This window comes from Manacus candei, unplaced genomic scaffold (genome assembly GCF_025592945.1).
Source record: "Manacus candei isolate 608988 ecotype Guabito, Panama unplaced genomic scaffold, ASM2559294v1 h1tg000011l, whole genome shotgun sequence".
Taxonomy (NCBI): domain Eukaryota; kingdom Metazoa; phylum Chordata; class Aves; order Passeriformes; family Pipridae; genus Manacus; species Manacus candei.
The window spans coordinates 15,378,723-15,404,557 of record NW_026138059.1 but is presented as its reverse complement, the minus strand read 5'-3'; the positions used below and the strand labels follow the sequence as shown (position 1 = coordinate 15,404,557).

Sequence of the window (25,835 nt, the reverse complement as noted above, 5' to 3'; positions counted from 1 at the left end):
ACATTTGTGAACCTTAACTGCCTGTGTTTAGAGACTATGAGATCAGTGATGCTCAGAACAAGAGAAAGTGTTTACAAAGTATACACAATCCTACTCTTTGATCAATCAGTAATTATAAAAATTGTTTATATTTGGGGTATTTCATCTAATCTTCAAGATCTCTCATAGAGGAATATGGTGATAAAACATGGGGTTGGTTTTGGCTTTCACAACACTGAAATCAATCAAGTACCTCTATGCAGTTCAGAGAGAAGATAAATCGTGTTTGTCACACCTACAACCAATTTTCTGGAAAAAAAATCTAACAATTTAGAGAAGGCTAGATGCCCTATATTCATCCTTTCTCTGAGAGCAAGAAGTGAAGATAGAATACATCTCTCCTTTTTTTTTTTTTTTTTTATAAGCATCTTTTTAAATAGAGCCTTTCTTTTTAGAGGTAGATTTCTTACTACAGCTGAAGCTTTTGCTTGAGGCAGAAGATACCTGAAATGTGTGAAACAGAGTACTCTGGGCTCCATGTAGTGGCCTAGATTATACTTCATATAAATGAAGTTATTATATTAATCTCAACATTCATCAGGAAGTACGACAGTTTAAAATGCCTTAGATTTGTTATGAAAAACAATATTACAAAAAATCCTTCCTATTATATCTGTTTAATTTACTGCCTCCTTCTACACATATATTCTAGTTACAAGACATGTTTATTTTCTTTATTGGTAAATATTAGAACAATACGAGATTTAAAATCAGAAAAAATATGTGCTGTTGTGAACTCTTAGTTACAGAATTACTTGCCTCCACTGCATCGCCTAGATAATTCACTGATCTATACACCCTCATAAATATTCAGGCAGGTCAGTCTCAAGCACAGATCCTTAACAGGCACATGTGTTTGAGGCATCTGTTTCTGGAGCCAAGAAAACGTAAGAGAGTAATTTTCTCTGTATCGTGTCCAGCCACCTTTGGTTACCCCAGCCAAGATTACCAGGTACTCAATGACAACAGAGCCCGCTGGCTGAAGCCTTGCTGCAGGTTCAACATGTGATGTGAACTTTTGCCTCTGGGTGTGCAGTGAGACTCATTAGCTGTACTACAACAGTGATCAAACAAGTCTCTGGAGCACTGGGACTGAAAACACAACCTGAAGTCTCAGGTAGAAACAAACCATGTACAAAAAAGACATGGGATGAAGAAATATGAGAGGCATAGAAGAACATCCATATGCAGAAATATTAAACACAGTAAGACTCTTCAGTTTAGAAAAGTAAGGACAGCGAGGAGCTGCTATTTTGAGAAGGTGAAAAGAATAGTTAGTTGTTGTTTCTCATCATACAACATAACACAGTCAGCTTAAAACAATAAAAAGAAAGCCTTTTTTCATATAATACATAATCACATCATTGGAACACAAGAATGCCAAGGTAAAAAATATAAATTACTTCAAAAAACTGCTTTAAAAATTCAGAGACTGCCCAGAAAAGGATCACTGCCCACTTGTTTTCTTCCTTTCCTAAGTATACGACCAGTTACAGCTGCCAAGGATGAAGTATGGATTAGGAAGCTATAGGACTCACTCACTTAGCTTCATTAGATAGCAAAAACTCATTTAAATTCAAAATGCTCAGGGAGTACGAAGCAGCAGTAATAACAATGAAAATTTAAGATTTGCCCATCAGAATAAACAATATACAGAACAGGCAATATATCAAGCTTGTTATTGCCATTCTGTGCTATGAGAATTAGAGCTGGGATTGAGAGATTGCAAGTAGCTCCAGTACTTTTCACCTGAATTACAGAGCTACTTTCTAACAGAAGACCTTTCAAAGCAGAAGGTATCCTGACTAGTTTGTGTGCATAATGTTTACGTGTTTCTATTTGGACTGACACAAGCGAAGAAATTCAGGCTCTAGATGCCCTTGCGATCACTCATAAATGTAATTTAGTGCACCAAAACCCAATAGATTAAAATAATCTTTATAAATAATTATGAGCTGACACCTAAGAGCTAACATAGCTGATATGACAAATTAGAAATGTCATTTCATGATGTGTGTTAGCCCAGTGTCACTCACAGCCAATGTATTTTTTCTCATATCAAATTAGACTTGCCAGCTACTGTGGACTTTTTTCCTTGAACAAGGTACAGTTGAAAGGTCTGCAAAGAGAAACCTACTTCTAAAGCATTTCTTTTGGAGCAGTCCATAAACCTTCTGCACAGGCCAATTATATTGGACATGGGAGCAGATCTGCTGCATGTCAAAATGCTTTCATCGTAGAAGTGTTTCTTTGGAAAATGAACCATATGGGCTAATAAAGAGGTTTTTATAAGTTGACAAAAATATTACGAAGCTGAGTGATAGACTTGGACAACAGTAGAGCAAAGACCTAGGTTGTTCTTTCTTGAGAAGTCCCAGGCAAGGGAATGAGTAGAGCTTTCTGGACATTGAAAAGAGCAACAGTGTGACTGAAGGCCTTGTCAGACACCAAAGCATCCTTCTTGTCAACATATATGTGAAACACGCACATTCCTGTGCCATTTACTACTGCTGCAATGTCACTTCAATAACCCAGAATTAATAGCCAGAAAGTGAGGGCTCCTGCTCATACAAGAGCTTCTGCGTTGTCAAAGATCCTCAAAAGTTTGTGGGCAGCAAGAGAACACGCACAGTAAGGGGGCACAGACTTTAGCTCAGGGTTATTTTGCATGTAATTTGATTTCATGTGTTTTCCTACTTTGTATTCATTGATTTCAAATCCTTCCTCAGTACCCAATTGCCAGCTCATACTGGATAGGCAAGTGGTCAGCTGAGACTATGGGCATAATTAATGTCTGTTTTAAGAACTCACCTCAAACCTTCAATTTATACAACACATAAATGTAAAAAACATCTTCTGGTTACAGTCCTTTCCATTTTATTTTTTTATCATGTGCCCCTTTGTTACATTCACTCATCGCATTATCTCATAATTTAAATTGTAAACTGTTGAGGACAAAAATATTCTGTCTTGCATATTCTTGTGTAATGAGACCACGAACAATAAGCCCCTGCCACAATAGTTCCTCTGGAAATTAATATATGTACTAATACTATTATATCTTTCCAACCATTTCTTTATTATTACGAAGCATGTTTTTTCCAATATTTTTTTAAGAGTAGCAACGGAAGGTGCTTTCTGATTTGCATTCAAACATGGATAAGAAGCCAAGTGCTGCATTTCTTTGTTGCTCATTTTATCATCCTTCAGGTTCCCACAGACTGATGACGGAAGCAGACAGGTCTTCATACGCTCCTGGTACGTATTTACCCTCTTCCCAATTCCTTGAACACAGAACACACAAGAAGAGACAACGACAAAGTGAAGTTTTCCTGAATATTTCCATTAAGCTAAACCTGTTTCTAAGAGCAAATCTGACATTAAAATCCCATCCAGGGAGTGTTTTCCACTGAAGCCCTGCTTAGAGGGGGCCTGCACAAATGGAAAGGCCTGCTGCCTGCCAAAGGGAAAATGCTTGTGGGGCTGAATCACCCATTCGTTAGTATCTGTGAATAGGAACAGCAGCCTGTAACAGTGGAACTCCATGACCTGAAATGATTGTTTCTTACTATTTGGTTTATGGGCAGGTTTAACATCACAATTCTTTTGATAGTATGATTCTCAGCATTCATAGAAGTGAAAATCTATACAGGTTTTTTTTTTAGGTGTTTGCCTTCTAACAGCCATGACTCATAGATAAAGTCCCTCAGATGTCACCCACAAGCCCTTCTGTTTTTCCAGGCATTTGATGGCTCTATCTGACCCTTGCAGCCCACAGTCCGTGTCCCGCTTAGCTCACTACTCTGCAACCAGTTCATCCATGCAGAAAACAAACATACTGATGCTTTTATCCCTCCCTTTCCTATTCCAAAGCCACCCTGTGACTCCAACGACCAGGCTGGACTCCTTTCAGTGCTAACAACTGTTTTGAATCATGAGCAAAGCAGGATTGATGGGCAACAGAAACCTCATGCTTTCTTCACCCTGGGAAGTTAAGATTTCACCAGTCACTTGCAAACATCCCACTGAGACTAGTTCAGAAGTGTATGTTTATTAGAGTTTCTTCCACCTGGCAGAACAAACATGCAAAGTAACCCATGGCTTTAATAATTTACCCTCCATGGGCACAATTTGGCCATACAGCTAATTCATACTGTAGATTCGGCTCAGTGAAGCACTGCAAATTATCCATACAAGCAGAAAAACCACTTCCAGAGAGTAGATCTAGGTTAAGCAACATTCAAGGATCTGCACGCAAGACTCTCACCACATTGAACAGTGAAGACATTAACACCATGATAGATTGGAAAGGTGCACCAAATGCATTTATTTACTTAGAGCACAGAAAAGACCCAACAATTCCCAAAACAATCATTCGGTAACAGTTGAAAATTAAAACTCTTCAAAAGTTCTCAGGAATAGCTTATGTTGGTGTTGTTTGTTTGATTTTTGAAATATTTAGACATTTGGAATTTAAGGGAATGCCAAAACCCTTCAACTTACTGGTAGAGAGAGGAAATAAGATAATTCTAGAATATTCCTATCATTTAATTTTAGTTCACACAATAAAAAACATTAGTCCCAATCAACTTGCTCATCTCTTTGTGTAGATATAAACTGAGCATTCAACTTCATGAGAGATCACTGAGTTTTCTAAGCAGCTGGTATACAGTACAGCCTACCTGCCTGGCAGACCCGAATTCATAATCCTCAGCTGAAAAACGTAATGAAGAATGAACGGTTTAGTGTGATACTATGAATCTCAGCTCTTTTAAGACATCAGTTGATACCAATTGCAGTATAAATCTTGCTCAGCAAAGTAGAAGGGGTCTATCCACTTCTTTGTATTGTCAATTTAAAAATGCCTGTTAAATAAAGCTTGGGATGCACTCCATTAAACATTTCTTCCAGGTTTATGGACAATGTAACCTTTTAGTAATTAAACATTCTCTGTAGCTATGATGATTAGGAACTGAAAGAATAACACTATATACAGGAGTACTACTTTCATTTCTGTTTTAAGATTTTGTTCTTGCAGGCTACAGAAATGCCCCCCAGGTAATTTTTGTTAGAGAAAATGGTTCTTGCAGCCATTCTTAATGAGGAAGACACAGTGACTTGGACAGGTTTAGGTCTATTAACATAAAGGGGAAAAAAAGTACCTTATTAGGAACAAACTTCATTGCTGGCAATAAGCTCCAACTGAGTTTAAAAAACTTCAGTAAGACACAGTAATTAAGAAATGCAGCACTTTTTCAGTTTAAATATAATTAAAACTTTTTTTAAAAATTCTTTTTTATTAACATTACCACAAAACAAAGGGTCACCACATCTGAAGAGTGCAAGTGAAATTTTTGAAACAGCACTTAATTCTAGTTAGGAGAGAAGCATTTCTAGAGTTTACTACTTGTTGAAAAATAAGTTCAACTACTAACTGTCCTCTTGAGAAACTTAATCTGAACCAAGAACCAAGAATGTTGGTAGCTGGCATTGCTGCAGAGATTTGAGTGTCATTCCTGGAGAACTGGGTTTAGTGTTCTAAATTCTGTGCAACAGACAATTAATAAATATTGAACTTATCATGTAATGAAATAAACATGTGCCAAGAACATTGCTTGCAAAAAGATGAAAAATATGAAAAGTCTGTTACACTACAGGTATTGTTTATTCTGACATAAAACCCATTCATAGAAAGCACCTTAGTGAAGCAAGTTATACAGCTAGATGGCATATACAGACAGATGATTTTTCCCTCCCAGGTAAGTATTTAATCACCTTAAGTAAGTGTCACACAGGTGAACTGGTTTAAAATAGTTTTCAGCTACCTACAGGAAACAAGTGACTCTTCTCTCCTCTAACTTGATACATGTTGGGAGCCCACATTGCAGTTAAAAAGAGTGAATATCCCATCAAACTTGCTTGACAACCAATTTAGATATGCCAGCTTGATGGCTGTGCTTCAGATCACATTGGCCTTCAGTTTGGAAGTTCAGCAGGGTGAATATTCTACTATTTTCAATTCTGATAAGGATAGTAAGGTTGGTTTGGTTTTCTTTCAGAAGCAAATTTCCATTTGCATATGCTCCAAAACAATTCAGTAATCAAAAGAAAAACATTGTATTTAGAACTGGCATAAACATATTGTCATGAGGCCTCCTGGGTCTAATTCCATCCCCCTGGGTGTGCTTAAAAGAAAATTTACTTATCTTTCTTTACTTATCATTTAATTCAATGGGAACTTTAGAAGGGCAAAGGGAGGAGTTAATTTCATATGACCTATGAAGGTCTTCAAAATTTTCATTGTGTAGGGATTTTTTTCTAGGTGATGCATGAAGAGAAAATGAATGAAGTGGCATTCTTTAATCCAAAACCATCGAATACTGGGGTTTCAAGGTAAGGCCTTACATAGCTCATAAAAGTCAGCTTAAGTCAAAACATAGAGGCAATAGACAGAAAATCCATGAAAATCAGTGATTAATTTAAAAAGGACATTCCAATGTATTTTTTCAATGCATAATACATTTGAAATTTTCACAAAACAAAATTATAACAATTTTAAATAAATAGTAAAAAGAGGAGAAATATATATTTAATAAACACACCAAGTAGAAACAGATTGGAAAAGGAGTATGGCACTTCTTTCACATATGCTTGCACTTGCCCGATTACTGTAGCTGCACTACCAACATATTCAACTACTGTAATTCTCATTACACACCCTACAACTGATTTGAAACATATATTTAAATAATTGGATTTACTTTTTGTATTTGTATATTGATTCAGATATTTGTAATTGTTATTCTTTATATACTGCAATAGTGATGAAAGCGTGAGAAGACCATAGGTCAATACCTAAATCCAAGTGAAAAGTTTCCTCAACTGTAAAAAATTATATTTCTGATAATGCTAGATCCTGAAAAAGGCACTTTTACAACCACCCCTCAGGACATCATAATAAAGAGAAAAATGTGATCACTGTAGATAAAACCATTACCTTCAACAGCGCCTCCTGATTTAACAGAGAGATTATGTAAGAAACCCCTTGCCTCCTTTCTAAGCCACAGTTGACAAGGATTCTCCTTTTCTTCCATTCAAAGTCACATAGCAACTGCAATTATTACTGTTTTTTACCTACAGCGTGTTAAGAACTTCACATATTTTTAATTATGCCCCAGCGCCAAAGATCAGAGTAGAATCAAAGTCATTTAGCAGGTTTCCTGCTATTTTTCTACAGCCAATCATTTCTCTGAAAACTGTAGCTGGCCAAACCACCAATATGTCAAAGACCTGAACACCGAGTGGCTGAATCACACATTTCTAACTCTTCAGCCTCTCTTAGATTGCCTCTGTATTCTACCCAAAAGCGCTAGAGTAGCTGTCTGAACCAAGGACACTCCACAGCTTGGAAGATTAAATCCTTATTAAGCATAAAAATAAAACAATGTGTCATAGACTTTAACAGCCAAAAGGGCCAGCCAGATAATCTATTCTGAACACTGCAACACAGACCATTACTTTTCATCCAGTAGTTCATGCATCCATTTGACTAGTTCGGTCTGAGCAAAGACATTTTCTCTAAGCTGATTTTTACTAAAGTTCACTTTGTAAGTCCTGCCATTGAACATGGCAGAAACTTTCTGTTTGCATAACTCCTCCCACGATACAACCCTGATCCTGAGTAGAATGTAATATTCTTCTAAAAATTAAATATTAAGGTTGTGCCATATTTGCTTCTGTTATACTGATGTCTTTTCATTATCCCATGTTCATGAACCTTCTTAATTAAGGTTTATGACTATGTGACAAAACATCTTGGACTTGGTTGAAAACTTTCATTTCAGCTATAACACAGCATCTTGTGATCCTTTCGTTGTGTTTGTAATTTTTAAGAGAAATCATACATTTTCCTTCTTTTTGTACCTAATCACCAAGTCCTGCTCTCCCTCAAATGATACATGCTGATATCACCTTCAAGTCTCCAGCTACTGATCTACTTTTTACCTACCTCAAATCACTTCTAAAGCCTTTCAGTGCTTCCTCTGTTAACAAGTTATTATTTAGGTATCTATTCCTATATATTTTGCAGCTACAATTCACTCTTGACATTATCCCAACCATTTTTATACCTGTATTCCAATCAATTTACCTACCTAAAAGTTCAGGTTTCTTGGGGGATTGAATTACACCCACTGATCATAACCTTTGTCCAATCCAAACTGTGTAGATCCTTCAGCATTTGAGGGATTTTAACAAATCTCAGCAAGTAAGCATGTTAAGGGGTGGAAGTCTTTATTTTTCTTTCTGTCAACTAGATACCAAAGATAGAAGTTTGATGTTGACATAATAGAATTACCATGAGTATTTCAAGACTGTAAGTGGAAAGAAAGTTTACTAGGAACTAGGCTTCCAATTTAGACAGGTCAGTGAAGGATAATAACATTTTGTACAGTAGAAGGGACAATAAAACATGAAAGGCAGCAACTGGCAAGCATGGTAGCAAGGACAGGTTACTCTGCCAATGTGAACTAAGCACTGGACCTCATACACGTTCTAAAACCAACCATCAGTAAGATCTACTATGTAGCAGACAGGAAGGAATACATAGGATAGTGAAATACAGGAACTGTGAACAGCAAAGGTTAGTTAGAAGACGCCAGTTATTAAGCAGATTTACAGTTGTGGTAGTTTGGTCTAGGCCTTCCTTGGTGACCAGTTTGTAACCAAGGAAGGGTCCAGATTTACCAAGTATTCCCTACGATTTTTACGTAAGCCAGGCTATAAGAAGAAAGGAGGAGAGGCCTTTGCTCTCTTTCCTTCCAGCGGCTTGGAGGTGCAGGTTCTCTGCTGTTGAGTCTGCCGTGTTGGGGAGCGAGGCCTGGTTAGGCCTTGTCGACCTTGGGAGACGGAGGTTGCCGGCGATCGTTCCAGAGCGACTCTCGGTTGTCCCAAGGAGAGTAGTGAGATATTTCTTTGCTAACTCTTTTAGTTGTTAGATATTGGGCTACTAATCGGGATATATATATATATATATATATATTTTATTTTGGTTTTGTTCCTTTTTTTTCCCTTCCCCCTTCTCGTTCCCTTGTGAAATTGTATATATATTTCAATTGTATATATCTGTAACATAAGTGTAAATATATTTATATATATATATTGCTTTAGCTCTCTCTCTCGTTTCAGGTTTTCTTGGTTGTTTTTCTCCCTCTTCTCCCTGAGGTTTGGCAGGGGAGACTTCTTGTGGTAAGGTTTGGAGACTTGGCAGGGAGCCAGCTTCAAACCATATCAACAGTGTAGTAAAAATAGCAAACAAATTAAAAAAAAAAAAAAAGACAACAAACACATCATGACCTAAAAGGATAACGTGATTCTTTTGTGGATTTTTAAAGGACTTGAAATGGATACAGATTTTGGAATACGCTATATATGCTTTAAAAAAAATAAATAAAATCTAAAGTATCATGATGTGAAATACAGCCCAAAGAACCATTCACATATTGAGACCTTGAATACATCTTCCCAGCTGTAATTCATTGGGTTTCTGATATGTACCTGGGAAAACAAGGAAAGTATCTGTAATTGCTTGTAATCAGTAACCTTGCCCAAAAGCTCACACACATCACACACACACACTCCTGAGGTGGGGTGGGGGGAAGAGAGGAGAATCAAAGGGGAAAAAAAGTAAACCTCATGGGTTGAGGTAAGAACTGTTTATTAACTGAAACAAAATAAAATATAGCATAATAAAAGTAATGAAAAGGACAGAAAGGAATAAAACCTTTGAGAAAAGAGTGATGCACAGCTGCTCACCACACACTGCTTCCAAATCATGCAGAGACAGAATGCCACATGCTCAGCTTCAGGTGTTTGGCTGCACAGATCTGCTCCTATCGTGCCATGATGGCAGTGGCTGCTCTCTCCTTACCCATTCCAGGGCAGCACTCCACATCTCAGTAGAACACTTTAAGTCACACCCAAACCTCCTCAGCCTTCCTTCTACAGAACACCCAACAGTAAGTTCTCTTCTTCATTAGATATTGAAAGGCTTTGAAGTCAGAGACTTTTATTGTCTTTGATGCTACCACTTCAGATGATCACAAGCTTTGGACCAGCATTCTTTTTGAAACATCCGTCTCCAAATTGAACCACGGTACATTTGAGAACAGATGTTGGATGGAAAGAAGACTACTTCCTACTAGAGCACGATTGCTATGCAGGGCTATGTTTTAGCATAGTGCATCCCTTCAGAAATACAACTAAATATCATCAGTATCTCCTTTACTGATGCAGAATACTGAAGTGCCTCCTCCAGACCAGTTTCAAACCTTGGATGTATGTATATCTTCTGTTTTTATTTAAGTAGCAAAATATAACAATTAAAAAATCCACTTAGAAGAGCTGATACTTGCAAATAGATCCATCTGCAAGGCTTTACTGCAGAAATATATTTTCTTTTCAACTTGTAAAATAGGGATTGGAATTTTGTCTGGCTTTGGTTATTGGTTTATTTGGTAATTTGGTTTGTTGTTGCTATTTTTGGTTACTGCATAATTATATCAGGGTCACTTTGGTTTTCAGAATACTTATCTTCTGACTAAGTATACTTTTAATAGCACTACTACCATGCAGGAAGTGTTTTCAAATGAATGATTTACATATTCTTAGTGATTCTGCCTTTCTAATCTCAAAGAGCTCTGTAATCAAGCAAAAAGTGATTCTTACTGAATTTACAAAGCAGTAAGAGCTCAAAGCTTCTTGGTGTCCAACAGCGCACAAGGAGGATTCTCATTTTGGTTTTTTCCACATTATCAACTTCAAAATATTCAGCTTTCAAAGAAAACTCAAAATGGCCAAAATGTGTGAAGTACGAAAATAAATCGCCATTTTCTTCAAATAGCAATGACAGCATTCATTTCAATCCTTTGCTAGTTACTTGCAACTGTATGCTGTACTTTGTATTTGTACATTTTTCTGTTATGTATTTTACTACAGTTCTCCTGACTAAGAAAAGGGAAGAAAATATAGTTTAAAGAAATTTGTAGTACTACTAATCAAGAGAGGTCATCATGGTTGGGCTTCACGAACGAAGATTTGGGAAGGGCTCTACCCACGTTTGTTGCAAGCGCATTGAATCAAGAGAGGTAAACTCACAATAATGAAGTAAGCCAATGAAGAACAAAGGCTTTGCCCCATACCCTTATGTTTCTTGCACTTCAGTTTAAGAATTTTCATTCAGAGAATGTGTGGTTATATTCTCTTCCTTGTAACAGAGACTTATTTTTTTTAATTTTGTGCTTGAATTCCTAAAAATAAGCTTGTTTTGCTAATGTAGCAATCCTTTGTAGGATATGTGAACAAACAGCCCATTGCTACCATAACAGATTTCAAAGCCCAGGTAAAGATCAAAAAGGAAGAGCTAGAGGTTTGATGGTTTGATGTCTACACAAGCAGGGTTAGGGCTGAATCAGAAATCACATTCTCCCTGGGCTGGGAAACACCACCTGCATTCGATGCCTTGGCAATCTCATTCTTCTCCCAGCTGTTTCACTTAAGAACATGCATCTCATTGCAGGTCTGACAGAGTTTCATTTCTGTCGAAAGGTTCTATCTGAGGCACTTCCAACTCAGGTATTCAGGAATGCAAAATTAGAGGACAGCTACCATTTCCAACGACACTTCAAAACCCTAAAGTCAAGTTTCTTAACCATCTAATACATCCAGTGGACTTCCACACACCAGGAGAGGTGATGCCAGGAGCTTAACCAACAGTAGAAACCAAGCCCATGGCTGTTTGTCACTCCTTGTTCCTTGGGCCCAGGACAACCATCACCCTGCAGGACCCAGGCATGGAGCCTTTGCCCAGGGTGAATTTCTACAACTCCTTGGAATATAAGATATCCAAAGGAGTCAAAGGCTTGGTATTTTACACAAAGCAGTCCCTAAATAAACTAAGGAATACTTCAAGGAAGATAAAAGGAACAGTGAACCTGGTGGATCCTCTTCTAACAACATATGATATGTTTTATTTTTAAAGCCTGGTATTGCACTACCCCGTGCAAGTTACGGCCCATAAAAACACTCTCTATATAAGAAACCAACATTTTACAGTTAGTCCAAAATCTTAACAGTAATCAAACAGTCTTTATTCCAGTCAGTCTTAAGAGTCTAAATCATTCAATTATTGTAGAGAAAATAAAACCTCTAACACAATATAAATAAAACCTCTAACATAATACAACTACTTACTCATACACTAGATACTCATATACTCCCTTGTGTCTATCTTCCCTTTCTCTAGTGTCGCACACGCCTTTCCATTGCCCCTTTGGGTCCTGAGACCAAAAGCACAGTCAGGGTCCCAAATCGTTTATCAGGAGTTGGTGGATGCTGATGGTGGGGACTGTTCTGTCTTCTCTCTAAAGTCCACCTGGTGTAATACAACACATTTCCAAAAGCATTCTACTTGCTGTTCTTTCTTCATTGTCTGCAAATATAGCCAAATAGTTATTTATATATAATGTGTGTTTACTGATACTGTATATTTGTTATTTCTTCTCTTATCCCTAAAAACTTGTTTTGTACAACACTTTAGGTCGTATTTGTTTAAGGATGGGCACCTAAAATTATATATGAATTAATTCTAAAAATAACTACTTATTACTTACTAGCCATTAACCACAGAAATATATCAGAATCATTATAAACTATAGGCAGTAGAGCACACAACTACACAAAGTCAGGCTGTCATTTGACAGATGCTGTTACAGTTGAAACGAAGCTTCAGGTGGGACAAGGCAAACTCAGAAAACTAAAGCTCAGTGAGTCGTCATGCTAAGGCCTTGCAGAATTAATACAAGTTACTAACAGTGACAATACCATGTTTCTGTGGTTATAGGGCTATACCAGTAGCTGGGTCACTCTCCAGGGAGGGTGCAATATTGCCTTGAAACTCCTTAGGTATCAGGTAAAATAAAATTAACGTCTTTTAAATCACTGGGAGAGTACTCTAATGGCATGATAGAAAACACCAGTTCTGCTTAGAGCTTCCATCCTCTGCACAGTGGTCACTGCTGGACTGAAAGCAGTTTGTGAGTTAGGTGACAATGGGTGGAATTTAGGTAATCCAAAGCTGCATTCAGACAGCTGTTTAGCTTAGCAAGACACAGGAGGCTCCAGCCACACTCAGACATTGAAGAAACTTTAAAAAGAATATACACTAATAAGCTTTTAGATTCTTCATGATGAGACACTTGTAGAGTATCGCCTTTTTTGATTATTTTCTTACATACAGGTGTCTGAACTCTGTTTATGCTCTATTTCAAGCATCAAACCCAGTTCTCTAAATCTAGTATCAAGGTACAAATGAGGAAGCTGATTTTCCTCAGCTGCTCATATAGAAGAGACAGACTACCTCCTCCAGAGGGTAATTTTGATCATAAGAAACTCACTTAATTACCATCCAAATACAGCTAAAAAGAAATACCAAAAGTTTTTGCTTTGCAAATTATTTATTAAGAAGATACATAGACAATCAACCACAAAATGGGATAAAAATATTTGAACATTTTGAAGAAAACAAAAAAAAGGTAAATCAGACAAAAATCACCTAATAATTGGGAAGGAACTTTCATTTCCCATCCTTAAAACATGCCATATAAAACAGCCTCTTAAAGCAGTGAAAATAGGATGCAATTACAGCTTCAATATCTATCTTTCTTTTTTCAGTCTATTCAAAAAATGTCTGTGTATTCCAGGTAGTGAAGTGCATATCCCTTAGTATAGAGACAGCTGCTTAGTCTTCAGTGAAGTAAGCTTCCAGTCCCTCCAGTTCTGTATCAGCTGTTGTATTTGAAGAGGTGGGAGTCGAATTCAAATTCATGCTTTCCTGACTATTATTTTTTTGTTGAGAGTTTCCTGAAGTACTTAATTCCTTCTTTGGTTCTCTACCACCACTTAATAGCCTTTGACTCTCTGTAAAATACTGATTAGGATGATTCAAAGAAAACCCAATGTCATCAACCTGCACATAAAAAGAAATAAACATCAAGTTATTATATTTATTTCTAAGAGTCATCTTTTTCATATTCAAGAACAAATTAATTAACAATTTTTAAAGTTCCAATTTTGTTGAAGAAAAAGACAACAGTTTCTAAATACTGTTTCAGTAAATATTAGAGTGACACAGATCTAGTTTCATCACAAATTTTCTTCCTTCATGAAATAAAATAATTTCTTTGGCATATTCAAACATTATTTCACACTGTCATTGCTGTAGTAAAGAAAAGTAACACTCCAAAACATCTAAAACAATGTAAGTAAAATGGCATCTCTTTAGAGATGTAGGACAATTGAAGCTACACCTTGAAACAGAATTTCCTGATGCAAAAAGGGGAGTCAGACAAGTCTAGAGTCCAAGTGGCAGTAGAGAATACTACTAGAAGTTGTGACAACTGCACAATATAAATCTAGATCTCAATTATCAGTGTGAAACTGTGAATGGAAACAGGTAGCTTCACCTCCTTCTGTTTTCCCCAGTAGCCACAAAGGCAATATTTACAAGCAGCAGGCTAAGACAGACACTCAACAGATCAAGCCTAGCTCTGTTCCATCAGTGCCAACATCAGCAACCCGAAACTAGAAGCACAACAAAGAACATTTAGTCTTCAGTGAAAAAAAATACAGAAAATTATCATAGGGTGCACCATATTTGTATTGCTCCTATATATCTAGCAGGTACCTTCTTTCAGCTCTGCAATTATTTGATAAATGAATATTCAATTTCAAATCAACGAAGCTTTCAGCTTTGAAAGTAAGCTCTTCTGACATGTTTACCACAAACCACAGTTATAATCTTTGTGCCTCTTTTGGGGGGCTCAGAAGTCGGAAATGCTCACTTTAAATAAAAGGTGCTTCCACCTTCTATTCAGGTAATCTGAACCTGTCAGTTCATGTGAATTCTAAGAACATTTTAAGAAAAATACTGCTCTTAAAATACATTGGAAAGTTTACCAAACATGGGATATAAGAAAAAATGGAAGACTAAGAGTCATATACCAGTAAGTTTCTGCTCCAACTATATTCCCTTTTTCGCAGCAGGGTGGGGCCAATTCAAGCATAACAAGCAACTCTGCACACACAGAGTCTCCTGAGGACATCCAGTGTGGCTAATTTAATACGCCAAACCCCATCAATTTAAATTTCAGCCACTTGTGAATAATCATAAAGCAGAGGATCAGTGTGTACTCTAAATGGAACCCTGATTAAATGCATTACCACTGCCTAGCTTAGCTCCATTAGAAAATGGTGGCGTGGATAACAAAATCTAATTTAGACATGAATTAGCAACTGTAGTCAGTGACCTTGCTTGAAAAATCTTAAAAGTCAGTAACAGTCCTAGCACTCCAATTTGGTACTCTAAGGCATAAAGAAAGAAAAAAAAAACAACCCAAAGCCATCACTGAACTTCATTTTTCATTTCAGTCTTATCTGGATGAGTTTCATCCAGACAGCTTTCATCCATGCTCCAGTTTTCATTACGTGGAAACTAAATTACTTCTTTATACCAAAAAGGCTTAAGAAGAAGTGATATAGTGAAAAACTAGCTTTTCTAGAAGAAGCTCTTAATTAGCTCTGGTTTTTTTATCCTTGAAATCTCAGTTTTCTTCAGATCAATTTAAGAGTCACTTCGTAACTCTAAATTTTATTCTAAACTCCTCTCTCCCCAAAAAATTGGAATAAGCTGTAGAAGCAGTTCATTGTATGAATGGGAGCCTACAATCCTGTTTTCAGAGGCAATTGATGGTATTTGGCTAAAAGCTACTTACAGGTTGTTAGTTAATATTGTTCTATGAGTCCATGTACCATTTCTCCTTTTCAAACTTGAATACTACTGGATGAAGCTTATACAACTCTTAATTAAAAAAATTCTGTGCAAACTATCACATTTTTCAAGAGCCTGAAGAGAGAAAGGTGAAGATTTGTTCATATCATCATCTTCATTTGTGATACAGTGATACAGAAACAATTCTGTTCTCTGTAATTTTCAACCAGGTTCAGTGAGTATTTCTCTGAATAAAAATATTCTGCTCTGGTTGGAAATTTACAAGAACTCTGAACACAAAAATGGAGGCTTTTTATGTTAGATTCCTCATGTTTTTACTTTATCTAAGTTTTACAATATTGTTAGGTAATGTAGATCAAAGTACATCGATTTTAAAAGCTTTGTCATTAACTTAGTTGTATGTTAGCTGAAACTTACTACCAGAAATAGAGAAAGTAGATTTCTCTTAACAGCTTTGTCCATTCACACCTGTATATCTACCTAGAATCCATTATACCCAAAGAAAAATGTATTTTCTGTGCAGTTAAAAATTTAAGCTCATAACATGTACTGACCCAAGCAAAATGATGTATCACTTCATACAGAACTGTATAACCCATCTAGTGGGCGATGTTAACGTGGATTCAGCACATGTTGCACACACTGGCTTTCACACAAACTCCAGTTTTGTATTTCTCCTGTAGCAAATATTGTTTTGAAAAACTTAAAGCATCCCTGGGTTTTAATCAAGAACTTAAAAAATGACAGCTGATAATGCTACAGGTGATATTACAGAAAAATCACACTTATGGTGCTACAACTTTTCTTTCTCACACTTATTAAAATAGTCAACAAATTGCATACTCATACACTAGTTCCTGCCTGAAGACAACGTGTTGGACCACACAAATGATGGCTGCTTTTGTTCTGTGGTTGCAAAACAGTGAAAACAAAGATCAGGAGACGTGTAGCATTGAAGTTAATAAGTCTAGGTTACACAGAATACAAAGAAAATCAGCTTTTTCGTAACCTGTGCTGTTTGAACCGTAGCACCAAAGTGTAAAGACAACTCTCATCACCAGCCTCCCCAAAAATATACCCAAACATTTTCACTCTAGTCCAGCTGTATTTATTAGCACAGTCTCAGTGCCAAGGACTAGACTACAGAAGCTGACCCTGGGAACTTAGAAAAATATAATCTTATCAAGTCTCCACTAAAAAGTCATTCATACTTGATCTAACCCACATACACACCATAACTTTCAAGAATAACAGGTAACACTAACAGCTCTACCCAACACATATCAAACAGTTTCTTGGTAAAATTTTTACATAATTGAAGTTAAAATTCTCCGCGTGAGTCAATCCATTATTTCTATGAAAATTTTACTTAAGATTGTTCCTCTACTCAAAGAAACAATCAATGTTAGGCTAATTGATTCTTCTGAAGCTTCTTTCACTGAAAAACTCTGCTAGTGATACACAGGAAAGCAAAGGTCAGAGACACATTTTTAACTACCCCATAAAAAATAAAAAATTAATAAAGCATACAGTTGTAGGATAGAAAGATCACTCCAAGCAGGCTGGTAACAAGTTGAGCAGCTAAATTCTCTTAAAAAAAAAGCACGTGCCATGCAAACTACGGGAAGTGTCTTTCTCTGTATTCTGCTTTCTCTCATTGAAATAAGACATTTATTAACAGTAAAGCAGAAAGATGATTCTTCATGCAAGCAGCAAAGACAGATATTTATATTACCACAAGACTGATAAAAAATAATGCTGTTCTGGAATTTGCCATGGAAGAATGGAAAGACAGCTTTCCTAAAATGCACTGTGCTGATTTATCCTTCATTGAACGTTGACCTTAGAGTCTATAGTCATCTTTGGAAAATATTATTTCTACTGACTTGGGCTTACACAGGCCAAGTGTTATCTAAATTTCAAATTGTACATAATTTTGAATTTACTTCCAGATTATTAGGCTTGTTGTCACATTTCCTAAGACTAAGAGAAAGTGTTCCTCTCAAATTACAGCTGCCAAAACAATACTGGATAGAGGTTCAGAGTATACCTTTGCTATACACTCATATACATGATTGCTGGAAATTTGTGAAGAGAAACAGTTCCATTTAAATCAAATGTGAAAACCAGGAAGAACAAAAAAGTCTCTGGGTGGGTCATCTAATCCTCATCCATATCTTTAGCAACATACACAGCAACAAACATAGCCTGCTGTCTGAAAGGGACGTTTCCATTTCTTGAGTTGTGGAGAGAACAAAGCTATAAGAAGGGCTGTGCTACATTGCTTTTTCTTGATGAAAGGAATTTTGAACCAGTGCAAAAGCTGGTTCTTTGAATCAAGAAATCACACAGGAGATGGAGTGTGGCCATTTGCTATCTTGAAATTTTCTGGAGGATCTTACTTTAACTTTGCTTGCAATTAAGCAAATGGGAAAGCTCTGAGAATGTTCATCTTGATTTAAAAAATAATCACACATGACTACAGATGTGAAAAAATACCAAGTAAAAATTAACAATATTAACTGTGAACAGACAGGGAGATTAGCTTAAATTACACTTTTTAGATACTTTCTGTTAATTTTTAAGGTGTATCTAAACAACATCAAACTTGCAAAATGCGTTAAAAACCATAAATTTCATTAAAAGCAGAATATTGAGAAAGTGAAATGACTTGAAATTGTTAAAATTCAACAATATTTTCCTTTTCAGGAAAAAAGCATAACATTTTACTATATCTTGTAATGTTGAGGGTATTAATAACATCAATAAATAAATGCAGAAAATTACAAAAGAGTATTTGAAATTATTGAAAACTGACAAGGCAAGACAGATAATGGTGGATGTGCAAAATGAAAATAGTCTCTGGACTTCAAGCATGATTTCCAAGGCCTTCCTCAAGAGTCAGTGATAATAGCTGAAATAAAAATTAGTAGCTACTTACCTCATGTGTCAACTCAAAGTACTTCTGACAGGCCAGTTGGTAATGCATGCCCTTCACCAACTCCAGGATCTACACAGAGGGAGAAAAACGTGACAGATTCAGAAGTAGCACACATACATCTTGTTGATCTTCCACAACAAGGTATTCCACAACAGCCTTGTACAACAGCTCAGGGACACTTGCAGCACATGACATCTGTGTATTCTACTAATAACTGACAACATTTAAAAATTCCCTGGCTACATAAAAAACAAGATAAAACCAAAGGAAGGTATGCCAGGTCCTTAAAATGTAATTTCAATACTCTTAACTTCAACAATAAGTTGAATCCATATTTTAGTAATATAATTGTGACAGTTATTGTCAAAGTATCATATTGCAACATCACTTCCAAAACTGCAGACATAAATCTAGTAATTCAAGTGGTTGAAGCATGAAGCAATCAAGGACACGACTTGTATTCTTATTTTCCACATTACCAGTTCATGGAGATGCACAGTAAAATACTGTGCTCCCATCAAGAAAATTTAATGCAAATCCTTTAGACAAGTATCTGTGAGAGAGGAATGCTTTTACCTTCAATCAGATTTGTCCTTTTTGAAATGAAGTTATTTCTAGTCAAGCTCAGCAGAATATGTGAGTGAATAGGTTGTTTTGAACACCTATTAGGAAAATCATGCCATCTTTTGTAAATACAATTTGCTTTCCAATTCTACTTCAGGTAATCTCTTCTGTGCTGCATAAAGTCCCATTCTTATCACCAGAATGCAATGCTGGTTGAAATATTTTAAAGTTTCATCACCTCCTCCCTCCTTTATATAATCAAAATATATGCTCTCTCTGCTTATCAAGAGAAAATTGCTGGAATTAAGAGATAGCCTCAGTGGAAGGAAAAATAGTTTTCAAGAAATGTTAATTTCAAGCCCTTTCCCAAGGCTGACCTTTGTGTCAAACACAGCAATATACAGCTTAAATCCCTGCTGTACTCATTATCGGATGCTGCCTTGTATTTATTGACAGATGTATAAATAAATTACATTTGCTGAATGGATAAAAACTGCAACACAGTGCCAGGGAAGTACTTAGCCACATTATTTCTATGTAATAGCCCAACTGATTACATTTCTATCCCTCTCACCACCTCCTGTTACACCTTCTGTAAAAGAGCAAAGCCAAGGCTAACTAGGCAATGAAGTCTGAAATCTGGCACTGTCTGGGTAGATACATTTATTTCTTTTTTTAATCTTCTCTCTCCTTGAAATTGACTGAAAAAAATCTTTATTTCCCAGCTACACTTTTGTTTCACCAAGGAACTACTGTCCTACTCCCTTGAAAATCCGCACAGATCTTTCTGCTGTACTACTACGAAGACGTATCTTGGAAAACAGCTGTGAGAAGAACCCATATCAGCATTCTCCAGTGAAGTTTCACAACTAGGTCTTCATGCCACTTCTCTTCCTGACATGGATAGAGTGCTCCATAGAATAGATGCCCACCAGAACAGTCCAGAAACTTTCATCCAGTTTGTTAAATTTATCAATGTACTGGTCATCATTTTACTCCTGTTCCTTTACCCTCTCCACCACGTCACCTCCCCAGATTTAAACAGTTGGCCAATTTCAGCCAAATTTGACAAGTAGAGATGACAAAGCTAAATGCTGATTAAAAGCTGTGGTTGGGTAGAAAAGTCAGACCAACATTTGTGGCTCATTCAGAAAAAAAATAAAAAAGCAGTTATAGTTTAGCTCATACTCCTTCTGAGAGACAGCCACAAGGCATCAATGATAAGCCTAGTATTGAGTACACATGTAAGTTTAAACCAGCCACATCAGGGGGACCAGGTCCACCTTCCATGTATATGAAAGGACTGAGGAATAAGGGGCACATCAAACATATTCAAAGAAAAACACTTAGTAGATTAACTTGCTTTAATCAGGGATCAAGTTGCTGAGAGGAAACAAAAAAAGTTAAAAACTGCAATAGAACGGAGGCCAGATGGAAAGGAATCATCTGTGTGAGAGAAACTATCAATTCTCTATTAAAATAAAACAGAATTATAATTCATAATAAGTATTATCTTTTGTACATTTGTGTACATAATGAAAGCAAGCTTAGAGCTGTTTTTCACTAGTATTACCCAATAACAGACCTCCACTCAAAACTTAATTCACAGCAGCAATCTTTTGCCTCTACATATATTAAGATATTCACACTGCATTGCTTTATTTTGCAAGTAAAGGTACATACTCAAGGACTTTGTTAGTCCTTATGTGCCTTTTCCTTCACTGCCATCTGCAACTTGCTTTTCTGATGTTGCTCTACTGACTACTAATGAGGGTAAGATGATGTTTGGCAGCTGTATGCAGCCACCTGCTTTTATAGATCCTCAGCACTCAAAGTTAAGATGTTTCATAGCAGGCTAGTTGGGGCTCTGTAATTATCCATTATTATTTTCACTTACTCAAAGTAAGTTTGGGTTTGGTGTTTGTTTTTTTTTTAATTGCAGAATTAACTTATATTTTTAACATGAAAATCTTTCTACTATAGATTCAGTAATGTATGACTCATTTCTAACCTTCTATGGAGGTATTTAAAAGATGTGTAGATGTGGCACTTGGGGACATGGTTTAGTGGTGGACTTGGCAGTGTTGGGTGATGAACTCAAAGGTCTTCTCCAACCTAAAGATTCTATCATTCTTTTTATTTCAAAGATGGCTGAAGATATGATTGGGTGCAACTGCTGGAGATTATCTGAACACATTCCACTCCTCTCTTTCAGGTCACTGTGTGACCACCTCAACATTAAATCTGGCCCCAGAACTCCCCAGTGTCTTTTGTCTCCTGGTCAGTACAGTCATCTGTCCTTTCTACTGATTTCAGGTATTCCCTGTATGTTTTAAATTAATTTTGAAGGTTTCATGTTTATAATGTATGCATGTATAGCACAATTTTCTCAGATAACCTCCAGACACACCTTTCAACCTCAACCATACTGTGATTCGATAATAAACAGTCTCAACAGCACCTGACTACATTTTTATTACATCCTTTTGGTGGTCAGAATATAAATCCAAACTATAAAAAGTACATTTTCTAGTTCAACCATGTACCTTCTGTACTTTCAATTGTGTTCCATGTATAATAAATCTGTGCACATACTCTAGAAGTCTTCTGTATTCTTATAGTTTCTTATTATTAGGAACCTTAACAATGACTATAAGTATCTGAAGGGAGGGTGCCAAGGCTCTTCTCGGTATTACCAGGGACTAGAGGCAACAGGCAGAAACTGATGCACAGAAAGTTCCACCTGAAGACAAGAAAGAACTTCTTTACTGCACAGTTGACCACACACTGGAACAGACTGCCCAGAGAGATTGTGGAGTCTCCCTCACTGGAGATATTCGAGAACCATCTGGCCACAATCCTGTGCCATGTGCTGTAGGATGCCCTTGCTTGAGCAGGAAAGTTGGAGCAGATGAGCCACTGTGGCCCCTTCCACCTTTCTGTGATTGTGTGATCATCAGTTAGCTGTGCTTCTCACTGTGTTTCTGCATATTTTGCATTCTCTCAAGTTTTCTTTTCCTATGCTGTATTTTTGTTTTACTGTCACAAGCCTGTTCACCAGTCACTAGTCAACATTTACTTTTTTTCTTACCCATACATAAATCAGATTTTTGAACAGTCCATTCTAATATAATTGCATACAGTTTTTTTAACATTATCTCACCTGGAAATAGTTAGCTATAACTTCTCATTTCTAATACTTGTTTCCACTTATCAACAATAAACTGAAGATTGGGAAATTTAGGCATTGGAAATACTGTAAATCAAATATTTAAAATAATTAGTTTTAGCCACACCATATTAAGATGTCTCGTCATATCGAGATATTAAGCTATGTCATGTTAACACTCTACAATATTGTACCCATTGATGGAGTCAGTAACAGTAATGCCCCAGCACCAACAAATACACAGAAAAGAAGTCAGATGGGAGCTTTAACATCAGAAAAAAAGGGTTAGATTTGGCTGGTTAAATTTGCAATTGTGTTCACTCAGCTTATACACGAAAGTAATCCTAGTGAAATCAATAAGCATATTCATACTTGAAAAATACACCAACTACAAGACAATTAAACATGGTATACATTCTGGATGAGAAACCATTGAAAATTTTAAGGAACTTTGATGTACCAAATTTCACTGTAATAATAAAATGGGTATTACAGAAAATTTGTCTGTATTATGAATATCAATTGTTCTTGTATTTTTCTTTCTGTTTTATATATTTCCCCAATAAATACTGACTTAATAAAAGATATCTTGCTTAAACAGTACTTGCTCTTATTTAATCAGAACTTACAAAAGCCCTACCATGAAGATGACTAGTGCTAAGGCAAAATTCTTTAGCTGCAAGAGAAAATATTTTTACAGACAGCACTGATTAAAACTTTTCTAATATTAGACCATCAGAAGGGAGAGAGTGAGGTTTTTTTCAGTGTGGTGGGGTTTTGTTGGTTTTTGAGGGGTTTGTTCGGTGTTTTGGTGTGGGGTGTTTTTTTCATTGATGGAAACATACAACCATATCAGAGGCCTAGGCACAGACTGGCTTGTTTATTTCTAGCTCTGTGTAGATGCTCCAGTCCCACAAAACACTAATCTGTTGGAGAATATTAGACAAAGTTCAACAACTTAATCAAAACCTCTAATTTCACTCAATTATGGAAAAAAGACCCCTTTTTAAATTAAGAGAACACTTCTAGAAAGAACATGCCATCTTCTGAAGTTATCTACTGTTCATTTACAAAAGCATTTTTCCCCCAAGAAATGCTTTTCCTCCTAATAGAAAAGTAAAAAGAATGAGTCTAGAACCTCTACTTCTCCTGATTGTAGAACCACGTATTTTGACTACCTTTTGCTTTTGCTATTGTGATAGATGCAAATTGGGAAATGGGTAATTTCTCAAGAAAACTTTCTGAAACCAATAATATAATATTTTGAAATAACCCTAGTTCAAACCCTATAATTTCTATCTTCCTATGTGAGAGGTGCAGGCAACACACTACAGTGAATTTAGTACAGCAACACAACAGATGTATTTATCATAGAATCATGGAACAGTTTGGGTTGGGAGGGACCTTAAAGTTCATTTAGTTCCACCTCCCCTGCCGTGGGCAGGGACACCTCTCACTAGACCAGGTTGCTCAAAGCCCTATCCAACCTGGCCTTGTACAGTGACAGAGATGGGTCATCTACAACTTCTCTGGGTGACCTGTTCCAGCACCTCATCACCCTCACAGTAAAGAATTTCTTCCTAATATCTATTCTAAACCAACTCCCTTTCAGTTTGAAGCCATTGTTCACTGTCCTATCACTACATGCAATTGTTCAAAGTCCCATACGTAAAGATATAATATCTTAACATATATTTTCATCTATACTCTTCAAATTGATTAGCTTTGTCAAACCTGATTTCATAAAGATTTTACCTAATTAGCACTATATAAGACAGAAATGAAATATGATCCAAAACATACTATAAATTCAAATGTTATACACTCACACATTTGATGCTCAGCTAACCATATTCTTTCTCGATAAAGTATTTTTAAAAGAAACAGAAAAGGCTACAATCATAAATAAAGAAATAGCCTAGCCTAAGGAAAATGTGAAATGAATACAAATTAAATAATTCAGTTCTTGGAATAAACATCAGGATTAATTCTTTCTGCTTTAGGCTACATAATAACTAGAGAAGACCTGGAAGTTATCTCCTGTATTACTTCCAGAAGATGACTTCAGCAGATAGAATCTTAGACAAGATAAAGCCTCAGAAAATATGGACTGCAGGTTGGATCTAGACAATTCACTGCATGAACATTGACATATTCAAATGTTCTGATCACTTTTTCAGTACTGACAGTACTACAAAATAGCCGCAATGAAAGCCATCTAATGCTCCAACTGATTACTGAAGGCACGTGAGGTCTGGTTGTATTTGCTCTGCACCATCATCCCAAGGTCCAGCATTCCTTTTTCACACCTAGTCCTGTGTGAAAAGCCCTTTGAGGATGGGGTTTGTTTCCACCCCACACCAGACAATGCTTTATCTGTATGGGAATAACTCAGAAATTCTTCTGAACCTTAAAGGAAAGAGTGTATGCCAAGAGTATGGACAGCCCTTGAAACGGACGACTGAGAACAACAGCACTACAAAACTAACCAGCCAACTTTTTTTATTATTATTATTATTTAGCTGTGTGTGGAGGGTGTATTGTTTTGGATTTGTTTTGTTTTAACACTAGGAGTGGACACTGCAGAGCCCTGTATTCTGACCGCACTTAAACAGGCACCACAAAATTCATGGACAGGACAGTGTCTATTTCCAGGCAAAGAAGACCTTGATGGAAACGGTTTTTCTTAGTCACTTTTCGTAAGACAATTTAGGACTCCTAGTGAATTCCAATTCTACTTTACAAAGGAAAAAAAATACAGACACACAAAAAGAAAAACACAATTCACATCAAATAAGGAACTATGTTAAGTATAAAGATACTGCCTTACTGTGCAAATTCACTGAAGAAATAACCTCTACTAAATTCTACCCACACATACAGAAGGTTGCTAAACCAGTAAATCCTCACCAATCTTTCCAATGATTAGCAGGATAAAAATCTCAGACCGGCATCAATTTTTGATGCATATAAAAAGGAAAAAAGCCAAAGGAGAGTATATCTCATGTCAGACAGATGGAGGCTTATTCATATGAACCAGGAGAAAATATGAAAAAAAAAAAAAAAGAAAAAACATGACTAGGAAAAAGTCTGGGTATTTCAAGAGTTTGTCAAGAATGAATACGAGTGAACACTAAACTCTTTAAAACTATTCGCTTTTTATTTGTATCTTAATTATTTCTTCCAAGGGAGATTGCTTTAAGTGGAACTTTCACATTCCTTTCTATCTAGTTCAACAGTCTTTGGATGCCTGACAAGCAATGGTGACACTCCACATG

At 36.5% G+C, this 25,835-nt stretch overlaps 1 protein-coding gene and 1 long non-coding RNA gene across 3 annotated transcripts in view; one reads left to right on the top strand and one right to left on the bottom strand.

Moving 5' to 3' along the window:
• Window positions 1-8,323: 8,323 nt before the first annotated feature.
• On the top strand, window positions 8,324-23,125 carry LOC127466714 (uncharacterized). The gene is made up of 4 exons (XR_007902827.1): window positions 8,324-8,680; window positions 20,114-20,365; window positions 21,604-21,668; window positions 22,088-23,125. It is a non-coding gene; the product is annotated as an uncharacterized LOC127466714 (long non-coding RNA).
• PRIM2 (DNA primase subunit 2) overlaps window positions 13,411-25,835 on the bottom strand; it is a 104,032-nt gene continuing 91,607 nt past the window's right edge. Inside the window, exons 12-13 of one of the 2 annotated variants that reach the window (XM_051777864.1) lie at window positions 18,825-18,893; window positions 13,411-14,062 (exon numbers count right to left, since the gene is read on the bottom strand). In XM_051777864.1, the coding sequence (XP_051633824.1) occupies window positions 13,835-14,062; window positions 18,825-18,893 (297 nt within the window). In that variant the 3' untranslated portion in view covers window positions 13,411-13,834. The remainder of the gene's footprint in view (window positions 14,063-18,824; window positions 18,894-25,835) is intronic. The other variant, XM_051777865.1, reaches the window with a different exon arrangement.